This window comes from Eutrigla gurnardus (assembly GCF_963514095.1).
Source record: "Eutrigla gurnardus genome assembly, chromosome: 9".
Classification (NCBI taxonomy): domain Eukaryota; kingdom Metazoa; phylum Chordata; class Actinopteri; order Perciformes; family Triglidae; genus Eutrigla; species Eutrigla gurnardus.
This window is the reverse complement of record NC_139923.1, coordinates 9499116-9512516: the sequence shown is the minus strand read 5'-3', so window position 1 is coordinate 9512516 and position 13401 is coordinate 9499116. Positions and strand designations below refer to the sequence as shown.

The following is a 13401-nucleotide window of genomic DNA, read 5'->3' as shown; positions in this document are numbered from 1 at the left end:
CCCAAGGGAGAATCCACATCTCGTGGCCCTGCAGGACCAAGTCAGTTGGGAACATTGTCTGAGAGTCATGAACGTCTTTTTTTCGTGGATTACGTTTGCTCATGGTAGTCCACATACGGAAGAGGTCTGGGTCTGTGGACGCACAGGGCTTGTACTGCAGACCGTGCCCTGTGCAAAGAAAGTGTTTTTTCTGTTTGTTTGGTTTTTTTTAAAATTTCATAGTCATGTTAAGTGGCAGCACAGTGGTGTAGTGATTAGCACTGTCACCTCACAGCAAGAGGGGCCCAGGTTCGAGTCCCGGTCCGGGTTCTTCATATCAGCCCTGTGATAGACTGGTTACCTGTCTGTCTCTACATGTCAGCCCTGTGATAGACTGGTTACCTGTCTGTCTCTACATGTCAGCCCCCCCGCGACCCTGAATACAGGATAAGCGGTAGACAATGGATGGATGGATGGATGGATGGATACTCATGTTAAGACAAACCGTGATGTTTTTCTCAACCTAATCAAGTAGTTCTGTAGTGTTTTTTTTTTTTTCCCCAACAGTTTGGATCAGAACAAATATAAAATATCACTGCTGTTTAGTTGTATGGGAACATAGTTTTAGTGGTCTGCTGCTCCATGTGATTTCTGACTTTGAGAAACCCTTTTGATGGTCTTGTCTGTATTATCTGCTTACTCGTCTACGTAACTCCAGCCTCAGACTTAGTCGTTGACCCTCCTCCGACCTCTCCCCCTGGACTCCCCGTCCTTCTCCGAACCCCTGGACTCCTTAGAAACCTCCAACAATCCCGGAGAATTGTAAAAATATATCACTTCCTGTCTCATTCAAAGCAGACGTTGTCTTTGTCTGCATTTGGATCCGAACTCTTGGTAAAATCACAACACAGTGGTTGCCCCATGGGACTATATTTCAGAAAACATGTGTATGAGAGAAACATTTTATTTGAATCCTGTTTGAATTGTGCCATGAATTACACATATGTTTTGCAAAAAGTCATCCAAAAAGTCAAAATAAATGATTGCAATAAACGTGTTAATATATGAAATTATTTATCTCTATTAATCTGTTTCAGCGAGTGCGATCGTGTGGTTCAAGAGCCTAAAACGTGCAGAATAGACACTCGACCGAACAACTCACCAGGTGACTCGTTCTATTTTTAGAACTGATCCCGAGGGCGACTCATTGGCTCCCTGTGGGCGACCACGGTGTCGGCTAAGTATTGATACTCCACAACACCTGGAAATGGACTATGTTAACTTGTAGGGACCCGGGTTTTTTTGTCCCCAGATGGATGGTCAGATTCCACAATGTGCACACGCACACACACAGTCACACTGCCGCTGGTCGGATGGGGTGACATTAGCTCCCCTATCACATCCTCCGTGTGAGGAGTTGCAGTGGGTGAGTTGGAAGCCGGAGGTTGGTGTGTTTTTTTTGGGGGGGGGGGAGTGGGTGGGGGGTGCTCTACCATTGTCGGTGCTACATTGAGCCCTGTTGGCACGCCGGCCGGCAGCTTACCACCACAAGGCTGGGAGAGCGGAGCTGGGTGAATGTCACCAACACCCGCAGCCTAATCCTCCAGCCCTGTACATCTGCGCCCGGGCCGGTTTCTAAAGCCAGAGCCCCCCCAACACTTTTCTTTTATTCTACTTTTATTCTGCAGCAGGAGAAAGAAGGACGAGCTTTTGTAGTGGCCATAGTATCACACAGACACAAGACCTGAGGCTGCCAGTTGTCAAATGGAAGCTCTCTCTGGGCCTTTCACGGCGCTCACTTTGCTCATGTCGACTCGGGGAAAGAGGGGGAAACTCTTATTTTAGCACGTGAAAAGGCTCCAGACGGGGACATGAAGGCCACCTCTTCACATCGGACACAATCGACTCTGAAAGCCACCGTTTCTCTGAGAGTAGTAGGGAGTGTTTGCCGGGATGTTGGCATCGTGTTTTAATTGAATTTGACTGTCAGCAGGTCTCAAACGGCCCCAAACAAGCTTATTATGGAAACATTCTTCTGGGATCTTGCTGAAAAAAACAGGGACAAACATGAAAAAGTAAAAGGTCAAAAGGCTTTTACATGCTGTTGCAATTATTCTTGTTGTATCAAACTTTTACACAAATAAATATTAATTGTAATTATTTCGAAAAAAATTGGTGGTATTCGACAGTTTTCCTCAATAATATCCTTAAACGTTTGTGTTTACTGCTCACCTCCATCTTTGTCCATCTATATGCAAACTGGAAGTTTACGATGGGTGTAAGGGCCACTGATTAGAGGGGTGAAGTTCCGCCCCTTCCTTTGGACCAATATTGGAATTAATATGTTCATTAGACAACAGCAAGAGACAAAATATATTTTTAACAATCTTTTTTGGATCGCCTATAAAAATAGTGCTATGAATTACAGAAAGTTTAATTTAAAAGAAACAAACACCTTTGGGATGAATTAGAGTGCGGACTGAGAGCCAGGCCTTCCCTCCAACATCAGTGTGACCTCACAAATACACTTCTGGAAGAATGGTCAGAAAGTCCCATAAACACACTCCTAAACCTTGTGGAAAGCCTTCCAGAAGAGGTGAAGCTGTTATAGCTGCAAAGGGTGGACCGACGTCATATTAAACCCTGTGGACTAAGAATGGGACACTTAAGTTCATATGCGAATCAAGGCAGGTGAGTGAATACTTTTGGCAATATAGTGTGTGAGACAGTTTGCTTTGTATTCATACATGTATCCCCTTTGTCAAACTGTATAGCAGTTAATCTGACTTCTCATAAACATGTATGCAGCATGTTATTTAATCCAGCCATCCAAAAGCTCCACTTGTTTCTTGTCTTCCAACCTTCGCCTGTCTGCCAGTGACTCAAACACATCACAGCTAAGAACTAAACCTGCAGCAGGTGGGCAACACTTTCCCATAATCCACACGCAATGTAGCTGCTTGATGTTTGCGTTTGGGACCAGAGAGGTGGAACCTCAATGGAAGATGGACTGAGAGTTACACTGTCAAATAATTTATACGGTATGGGCCTGATTTGATGTGATCGAGAGCTGTACCGTTCAGTTGTGTTCGAAAAGGCGATCTGAAGCGCGTAGAGAATTAATGAGGGTTGAGGCCGCCCTCTGGTGGAGCTTATAACAAACTGCAGCCTGACACACACGCTCTTGATAAAGAAAACACATAAATATTCAAAAGAAAAGACAAGAAGACAGTAAAAACTCATCTTCTTTTCTTTTAAGTAAAATGTAACTGAAATATATGACATGGGTTTATATATTTAAAACAATAAACCAATGAACATAACGTAAATGTGCTTAGCATAAACCAAATGTAAACAAATCAAGTAAACTTTACTTTACGAGATCCTAAAAGGAAGCTACACACATGCGTCAGGAAACATGACTTAATGACCTCTGAACTCTGAGAACTGTTCTTGCATGTGGTTTATTATTTTTTTATTGATTACAAATGTATAAATTTGAATGAACACATTATATTTATGTAAAAGCTACCTCTATCTTTACACGTAATACTTGAATAACAGATACGGTTCATGCAGTTTGCATCAATTAAATTTATTTAAACCTGATAGTTGTTTAAGGTAACGATGACACATCATGATTAATAGTTAAATATGACCCTTTACATTGAACTTATATAATAAAACTATGGGAACTGTACATGTAAATGAAATACTGAAAATCAACATTTTATATGCAACTATTCATTTATTTATTTGTTTATATATAAGAGGTAATAAGATGTCACAGAGCAGCGACGTCTAGTGTCCTGAGGTGAAAGTGAAAGTGTGTCTGAGGGGCGGCAGAGTCTCTCCGTTTCTCTAGAAGGAAACATTCAACTGAATCCTGCAGGTTTTTCTCAACAACACAGCAGAATCTCTGACAAACACCGGTGAGTACAGCGACCTACAGAGCCTAGATGCTCTAGTCGGTCTTTGGTCAACAATTAGTTAAATCCAGAACTCATTACAAAGAAAAACAGCTCCACCAGATAAAGTAGGCCTGCTAACTAGCCTAACATAGATCAGATTTCCTGTCTTCAACCGGTATGAACTCAAATCCTGAACTTTACTGAGAGAGAAAGCTGTCTGTGTTTAGTTGAGGTTTCTCTGTGGCCCTGGCGCTTGTGGAGAGAAATTACATAATTTCTTTCTTTTTCTTTTCTTTTTTTCAAATTGAAGTTTATGTCTATCACTGTTTCTCTGAGATGATTGTAGGTGCAGTTTTACATTAAAATGTAAGATAATGTCGCGTTATTTAACGTCTGACTTGTGTTTGAGCAGCTGATATGAACACTAAACCAGAATGCTGCTAGTTTGTAGATACTGATGTCGCCCTCTAGTGGAGATCATAACAATCTGCAGCCTGTGGCAATATGACTTCCTCTTCATGAAACAGTGGCAGAGGTCAACACTCAACAGGAAACAAACTTTTAGGTCTATCATGTTGTTCAGGTCAGAGTAGGTGCATCTTTACATTCATCTCCATAAATTGTGAACCTGCAGAGGGACTTCATGTAATCCATCATGTCATCTGATGATCCGAGCCCCAAAATACTGAAGCTGCAAGTTTCCTATCAACAGAGAAGATATGATGGATTTAATGGTGGATTTAACGGTCTCAACAAGATGAAAAAGCACCCGAGACAACCTCAATATTAGCAGCACTCATATCAAACAACGGAAGTACTTCACAATGAGTAATTTTGCCTTTAACTATATTAAGAGAGTGTGAGAAAACATCAAATTCTTAAGTATAACTCGTTAAAGTACTCTGGTACTTCTAGTTGGCTTTGTGGATTTTGTAGTTTTTAAACTGACTTTTAAAATCAGCTGAAGACGTTTACTTTAAATGTATTTTACTGTATTAAAAAGAGAGTCACAGAAAACCCATTGATCATAACAATCTGCAACCTGTGGCCATATGAGGACTTCCTCTTCATGAAACAGTGGCAGAGGTCAACACTGGGAACTAGACTGGGATGGTCCTTAAAGGACCTCATCTATACTCATTCCTCTCCATCAGCAGAGGTTCCTCCTGCCTGCAGTGTTTACTTTAGTAGAGCTCAGCCTCCCTGTTTTAACGTCCATTGACTCATGTTGAAACGGTGTAAACGGGTTTATGTGACTCAACCTTGTGAAAATCACTGCATTGTTTATTTGATCTAAAATGACTGTATTACTGTACGGGCTTATGGATTATTTCCTATAGATATGTATATTAATACCTGCACTCATTAAACAATCGGGACACCCCCTGCTGGTCAACAGGAATTGAATTAAATTCAGTTAAACTTATTGACTGTCGACCATTATTAAATAGTTATGAACCAATCATTAGATATTTAAAAATCAATCTCACAATCTGAATCGTAAGCCCTCGATGCATTGATCTTTGTTTCTGCTCAGAAGAAATATACACAGACAATGACTTGACATTTGGGTCATTCCGTGTCATTTCATCAAATTTCTGAAAATCTTCCCACCTGACCATCTCAGAATGTCCTGAAAAAATTCAAGTACAAAGACACACTTGTTAATAGGACAAATCCAAAATATTAGGTCTCTACTGTCAATACTTTTCTCATGAAACATCATTGAATGAAGGGTAGTTTAGACGGTTTTTGGCATCATGCTCTGAAACGCCATTTTTAAACAGCAATATCTGGGAAACTATCTCACCTCAGGCCTTCAAATTTTCTACAGTGTATATATGTTACTAATAGCCTCCAGACATGAAATATCAGGGGTGTAGCTCAATGATAACCTAGTATGGTAGGTACTTAAAATTAGGCTTTTTGAAATAAAGTAGTACATTTGAAGAGTGGCTGAGCTCCCATTTTTGCAGATAAAAGACTTCTATCACTTATGCCTCTATATCTGGTGTTAGCTTAAACATTCTACAAAATATGGTTTCTCTTAGATTATTAGTTTCACAGATATTAAGGCTCAAAAATGGAAGTAAACACATCTTTGCCCAACTTCAGAGTCATATTCCAAAAAACTGACAACACGTATCAGGTCCAAACTTACTTTTTTTGAAAGATCATATTCTTGTTAAAATCATATTAAAAAATCGGGAGGGTGTTTTGCCTCAATTTGTCGCAGTGATTTTTTAAAATCCTGACATTGGTGGGGTTTTTGTGGCCGTTTTTGGTACTGCATGTCTTATTATCCTACCAGTAAACATCACAGGAGGGCAATTCAAATGTGTTTTTTACCATTTACCAAAGACTTACATGTGACTAAATGCTACTGATAAATTTAGCCTCACGAAAACATTAAAATGTAGCACAGTTGTAGTTACAGAGGCAATACGTCCTTGAATGTGAGTTAAACATGCTGAAAGCAGGTTTTAATGTCTTATGAACAAATATAGCATAATATTGAAGACTGTACATTTTGTCATACTTTAAGTATATAAATTACACAACTAAACCAAATAATAATCTTAATTTGAGCATAAAGATTTTGAATTACAGTAGAAAAGTCTCCAAAGTTTGATATTGAATAACAGTTTGTCTCTATATGCTTACTATGAGACAATATGTGAGTTATGATCAGAAATGGTGGATAGGAAGTATCAGAGATGTTTCAGATGAAGATGAAGATGTACTGGTTCAGTTCATGCACCCACATGGCCCTGCCAAGAGTTTCTACTGGCCGGAAGAGAAGATGTGCAATGTCCCACTGCAGGCTAGAATTGCAAGATTTGACGTTCCCTCTACAGTAACTGGGTGCATGTATGCCATCAAAAAAGATGAGCACAACAGAGCAGAGATGTACATTAGACAATTTGTAAAGTGACTGCCAAATTAATGAATGTGACGAAGGAATTGGATCTAAAAGATGAAAAATGTGTCATCCCTCACAGTGAGCATAGAGACAAACTGTTATTCAATATCAAACTTTGGAGACTTTTGTACTGTAATGTAAAATCTTATGCTCAAATTAAGATTATTATTTGATTTGGTTGTGGTATTTATATACTTAAAGTATGACAAAATGTACAGTCTTCAATATTATGCTATTTTTGTTCATGGTTTAAGACATTAAAAGCTGCTTTCACCATGTTTAACTCACATTCAAGGACTTATTGCCTCTGTAACTACAACTGTGCTACATTTTTTTTTTTTTACATGTTTTCGTAAGGCTAAATTTATCAGTAGCATTTAGGCACATGTAAGTCTTTGGTAAATGGTAGAAAACACATTTGAATTGCCCTCCTGTGATGTTTACTGGTAGGCTATTAGGACATGCAGTACCAAAACCAGCCACAAAACCCCACCAATATCAGGATTTTAAAAAATCACTGCGACAAAATGAGGCAAAACACCCTCCTGATTTTTTGATATGATTTTAACAAGAATATGATCTTTCAAAAAAAGTACGTTTAGACCTGATACGTGTTGTCAGTTTTTTGGAATATGACTCTGAAGTTGGGCAAAGATGTGTTTACTTCCATTTTTGAGCCTTAATATCTGTGAAACTAATCATCTAAGAGAGACCATATTTTGTAGAATGTTTAAGCTAACCCCAGAGATAGAGGCAGAAGTGATAGAAGTCTTTTATCTGTAAAAATGGGAGCTCAGCCACTCTTCAAATGTACTACTTTATTTCAACAAGCCACATTTTAAGTACCTACCATACTAGGTTATCAATGAGCTACACCCCTGATATTTCATGTTTGGAGGCTATTAGTAACAGATATACACTGTAGAAATTTTGAAGGCCACAGGTGAGATAGTTTTCCAGATAATGCCGTTTAAAAATGGCTTTTCAGAGTATGATGCGAAAAACCGTCTAAACTACCCTTCATTCAATGACGTTTCATGAGGAAACTGTTGACAGTAGAGACCTAATATTTTGGCTTTGTCCTATTAACAAGTTTGTCTTTGTACGCAAATTTTTTCAGGACATTCTGAGATGGTCAGGTGGGAGGCATTTGATGAAATGACACGGAATGACCCATTTATTGATTTAACCAAGTGGATACTTTTATATAAATTAACTAATATGAAATAAAACAGAAACATAATACATAACAAACAGTTTAATAAATGAAGTCAAATGAGAAACAATAAAGGCTCAGGAATTTGGCAATAGTTGCAATTCGATATTCTAATATAAACCAGGACGCACTTTGAAATATATGGTCGGGACTCAACTTACTAAGTATCACGTAAGTTTAAAAATAGCTCTGTCCCCTCAACATCAACTCTGGACACCACTGAAAGCAGACAAGATAGCTTACTTTTGTAGCCTCTGGTATGTTGGGTTCCAGCCATCTTGCGATGCCGTCTGATATGGAGGACCAAAGGCTCAAGCCCAAGAGTGTTGCTCAAGCCCAAGAGCGTTGCTCTTCGCGGGTTTTGCTTGCTGTCTGGTTTGAGCAGTTCACTTTTAGCTGCCGAACAGCAGCTCAAAGGGGAAATCCTGTGGAGGCCGGGGCAACCTCCCGCACTGCAAACAACAGAGGATCTAGCCACTTATCCCAATTACACTCATCCACAAACCTTAGAATCATGGACTGTTAATCGAGGGTCCAGCAGACCATCAGTCTGAGGGTGGTGCAGAGTAATCCGTAAAGTTCCCTAAATGTTTGTGACATAAATTGCATGCATCCTGGTCTGTCAGAATCTCTTTCAGGTTCCCGACACTGGAGGTGACCTGAAACAGTGCCTGCGCAACACTCTTTGCAGAGATGGTGCGCAGCGGCACTGCCTCTGGATATCGCATTGCATAATCCACCAACAAAGCGATATCCACATGCTCCGGTAAAAATACCGGGACCTCCATCAGTGGTAATGGGTGCAAAGGCGCCTTGGGGGCAAGACGCACACCAGTGCTGCACGTCTCCCCAAATGCCACACCAATAAAAAGAAACCCACCATTATCCTGTTAAGTGTTTTTTCATGTGACCAGCCAAAGTGAGCCTCCTGGAAAATAATTTCCCGGCGGCTTTATGGCACCAACAACAACTGGGAGATTTCCCAGTTCGTCTGAGTGTTACAACTCACTCGGTACAATCTGTCCCTAATCACTGAAAAACATGGATATATCCAGGTGCACCATCTGACCATCAATTGATATCACTTGGTCAAAGGTAAAGCATAGTGTGTCATGACGAGACTGCTCCAGTGGAAAACATTCCATGGAGGATGACACAGGAGCCCACTCAGCCTCCTGAGAAGGCTCAACCGGCTCCTCCTCCCTGTCAGCAGTGTCGGACGAACTCACGTCACCTCTAAGCACAGCGCACATATCCCATGACCCTGACGGTCGTGAATGCACCCCACACATTGACCCACCAGACTGTTAAACCTTGCCCAATCCATGCTCACAATTAGAGGGTGGGTCAGTTAATTCGTCGTTGTCACTGGGTATCTGCGAGTACAGCCCGAATCCAACATCACTTGACGTATACTCCCTTGAATCCTTACCGGAACGCTGTATGTTCCTCCTGGACCGGGGGAGGGTGTCGGTTCACCTGGCTGACCTCCATTAACGGCCACTCCCGACGAATGGGATCAGGTCACCCGTCCCTCTAGCACTCCAGTATGAATATGAGGAGGACTACTGGGAGAAGTTGAACATCATTAATTTATGGCGACTGTTGAGTTGTATCAGTACGAGCCTGAAACTCACAAGCACGAAGTCTAACTTTCAGACAATCAATGACCTTCTTTGTACATTGGTTCTGCCCTCTGAGCTGTTAATCACAACATAGTCAAGACAGCTGTTGAGCAAAATATTACGCCTAGAAAAATAGTTCCTTCCAAGAACTGAATGTCAAACTGGACTTTGAGCTAGAAGGAGAATTTTTAACAATGAGGTAATTTTCAGGAATGTTCTGGTACATTTATTGAATATGGACAAAATGCAAACAAACAAACTATCTAAAAAAAATGACGCAAATTTGGTAAACACGAGGGCTGAAAGCTGTTAGGGCTGAGAGCAGCTGAAAACTCTTAGTTTGATTTTGTCAAACAAATTTAAAAAATGAGTAACGTCAGCTTTGTTTTTTCACCCTCTTTTGTCGTCAGAGTGAAGATGTCTGCTGCCGGCCTTCAGTTCACTGAAGAACAGTTTCTGTGCTCCATCTGTCTGGATGTGTTCACTGATCCGGTCACCATACCATGTGGACACAACTTCTGTAGAAGCTGCATCACTAAACACTGGGACCATCATGTCCAGTGTCAGTGTCCCAACTGTAAAAAGCTTTTCAACATCAGACCGGAGCTGCAGGTGAATACTTTCATCTCTGAGCTGGCTGCTCAGTTCAGACAGTCGGCTCAGCAGAACGCCGACACCAGCAGCAGCAGCTCAGATCAACAAGCTGCCCAACCAGGAGAAGTTCCCTGTGACGTCTGCACCGGAGCCAAACCGAAGGCCCTGAAGTCCTGCCTGGTGTGCCTGGTCTCCTACTGTGAGACTCACCTGGAGCCTCATCTGACAACGTCAGGCCTGAAGAGACATCAGCTGATCGACCCCGTGGAGAACCTGGAAGGCAGGATGTGTGCGAAGCACAATAAACCTCTGGAGCTGTTCTGTAACACCGACCAGATGTGTGTCTGTATGCTCTGCACCATTTTAGACCACAAGACTCACAATTTTGTTCCTCTGGAAGAAGGATATGAAGGAAAGAAGGCCGAGCTGGACAAGACGGAGGCTGAAGTCCATGGGAGGATCCAGAAGATACGACTGAAGATTGATAAGATCAAAGCGTCGGTGGAGCTGAGTAAGGAAGGTGCAGACAGAGAGATAACAGAAGGTGTTCAGGTCTTTACCGCTCTGAAGGAGTCTGTTGAGAGAAGCCAGGCCAAGCTCATCAACACCATCAAAGAGAAGCAGAGGAAGATGGAGAAACAGGCTGAAGGCTTCATCAAAGAGCTGGAACAGGAAATCTGTGAGCTGAAGACGAGAAGCACTGAGGTGGAGCAGCTCTTACGCTCTGAAGACCACCTCCTCCTCCTCCAACGCTTCACGTCCCTGAAACCTGCTCCATCCACCAAGGACTGGACCCAAGTCAGCCTCCGTCCACCATCATATCAGGGGTCTGTGGTTAGAGCTGTGCATCAGCTGGAGGAGACATTAAGTAAACAGATGAAGAAGCTGTTTGAGGCTGAGCTGAAGAGGCTCCAGCAGTATGCAGTGGATGTGACGCTCGATCCTGATACGGTACATCCGACACCCGCGCCGTCAGAGGGAAGAGGTGAGCAAATGCGTGAGATGTGTAGATGTGTCTTATCAGAGCAGGCTTTCACTTCAGGAAGATTTTACTTCAAGGTTCAGGTTAAACAATGGTCTAACTGGACTGTAGGAGTGGCCATGAAGAGGACCAACATGAAGATGATGATGAGTCTGAACCCTTCAAATGGCTACTGGACTGTATGTCATAGTAGAGGGTGGTACCTTGCTGCTGCTGGCCCTTCAGTCCCTCTCTCTCTGAAGACTCAGCCTGAGGAGGTGGGGGTGTTTGTGGACTATGAGGAGGGTCTGGTCTCCTTTCATGATGTTGATACTGCAGCTCTGATCTACTCCTTTACTGGCTGCTCCTTCACTGAGAAACTCCACCCATTCTTTAGTCCCTGTTCAAATGATGGTTCAAATATACACATTCATCCACTGGATGGAATTATGCAAAGATTGCACAATTTTTTTCATGGAACAAGATCACATGTAAATTAAATGCACAGACACGACCTGTCGCATATTCGCGCAACGAGAACATTTTTATCGCTCAACTTGAAATATTTCAACAAATTTGCATGTGGTGCTCTGACACAAAGCCAATCAGCATTGAGATTCTCCTCGTGTCTACGATAGTATCTTATCGTTTCATTCAGAGACCGAACCAAACTATGAGGAAAACCAGAGACCGTCTTTGGTACAAACAAAGAAGGTCGCTGCCGTATTTATGCCGAGTTTTATGCCTTAACGGACAGATTTAAAAACCATGACTTTGGACTTTTTACTTTGTCTTTACTTTGACATACTCTTCATCTGTAAATTGTAACTAAATCACAACATAGTTTTTTTATTTCGGGTTTATTTCATAGCGCTGCAATGAACCAGGTGATATGTGGCTTACTATTCAGAGCGTATACAGCACTATTAAATTCACCGAGCACCTCTGGGTAAAGTTATGAACCCAGACAGGACGTGTTTTGGTTTCCGAGTGTATAATAAATACAAATGACCTGCAAATAAACACAACTGATTCTGCGACCAATCTCTCACGTTACTCGGTTTGGTGTGACCGCCCCCTTACAGTGAGGAAACATCTGATATCATATTTTCCTGCGATAAACATCATTGCATTGATAATTCATCCTAAGTCGTCAAACCTTATTTTCATAAAAACTCCACCACTCTTTAAATTTTAAGGCATTATGAGTCTGGTAAATTTGATCATTGAATGTAGATAAGTGCTGGAATCTGACAATCATTTCATGCTTTTCCTCCTATTGTGGTAATTTTCTTGAAGAAATAAAACTAAAAGGCCAAACTCTTGTATGGTTGTAGGTCAGTGTAGGACATGCAAGGAAAAAGACATTGTTTCAGACTTACTTGACACCCATTCTGGAATTGTTTAGAGAATATTTAAGATGTAAAAGTAAACAGCTTGAGAACAATTGTAATGGCATGTTTCTTTAGTGCAGCTTAGTCTAAAAGCCTCTGGAGAAGTTAGCAAAAAATTTAAGTACTTGTAGTATTGTTGTTTTAGGAAAGAAGTACTTTTTGCAAAGAAACTTGGTGTTGAACTAATGTTCTGATAGCACAGTGTGCTTAAGTAGCCTGATGTGGTTAAATCACAGAATATCCAATATTGCAGTGATTTCGAGGAGGGGTAAAATCTGTTGAAAAGCATGAATTATTACATTACATTCATTTAATTGTCACTTTTAAGGAAAGTAATTTCCTCAATTCAGTAGAAAATGTTTGATGTTTATTGATTCAGAATACATTAACTGTTGAAGCTTGTTAGCTAATGCAGAGTATACAGTGGCAAAAAAAAGTATGTGAACCTTTTGGAATTTCATTATTTACTGAATAAATTTGTCATAAAAGGTGATCTGATCTTCATGTAAGTCAAGAGTATTGACAAACATAATGTGTCTTAAATATTAACACAAAAGAAATCTGATCTTTCATGTCTTTATTGAACACACACATTCAACATAAAAAAAAAAAAAGAATAGAAAAAATAGAAACAAATGTTTGGTCCTCATCTGAGTATATGACCACAGCAGCACTGTAGTAAGAGGTAGTAGAACAGATGGGCGACAATAGTATCGGTAGGTGTTGAAGTGTACAGTGCTCACTGCCCTTTTCTCTTCTGAAGTGAATAAAATAAACTTTTTTTGAAAGAAAGACTTG

At 40.9% G+C, this 13401-nt stretch overlaps 1 protein-coding gene across 1 annotated transcript; it reads left to right on the top strand.

Annotated features, from left to right (window-relative positions):
* The first annotated feature begins 3778 nt into the window (after positions 1-3778).
* On the top strand, positions 3779-13394 carry LOC311018776 (E3 ubiquitin-protein ligase TRIM39-like). Its single transcript, XM_084017855.1, has 2 exons — positions 3779-3911; positions 10065-13394. Exon 2 carries the CDS (start codon positions 10072-10074, stop codon positions 11707-11709), a length of 1638 nt encoding a protein of 545 aa, XP_083873981.1. The 5' UTR covers positions 3779-3911; positions 10065-10071; the 3' UTR covers positions 11710-13394.
* The last annotated feature ends 7 nt before the right edge of the window (positions 13395-13401 follow it).

What these genes read in the sequence shown, in the direction of transcription:
- LOC311018776 (XM_084017855.1), top strand. Translation starts at nt 10,072, where the DNA reads ATGTCTGCTGCCGGCCTTCAGTTCACTGAAGAACAGTTTCTGTGCTCC.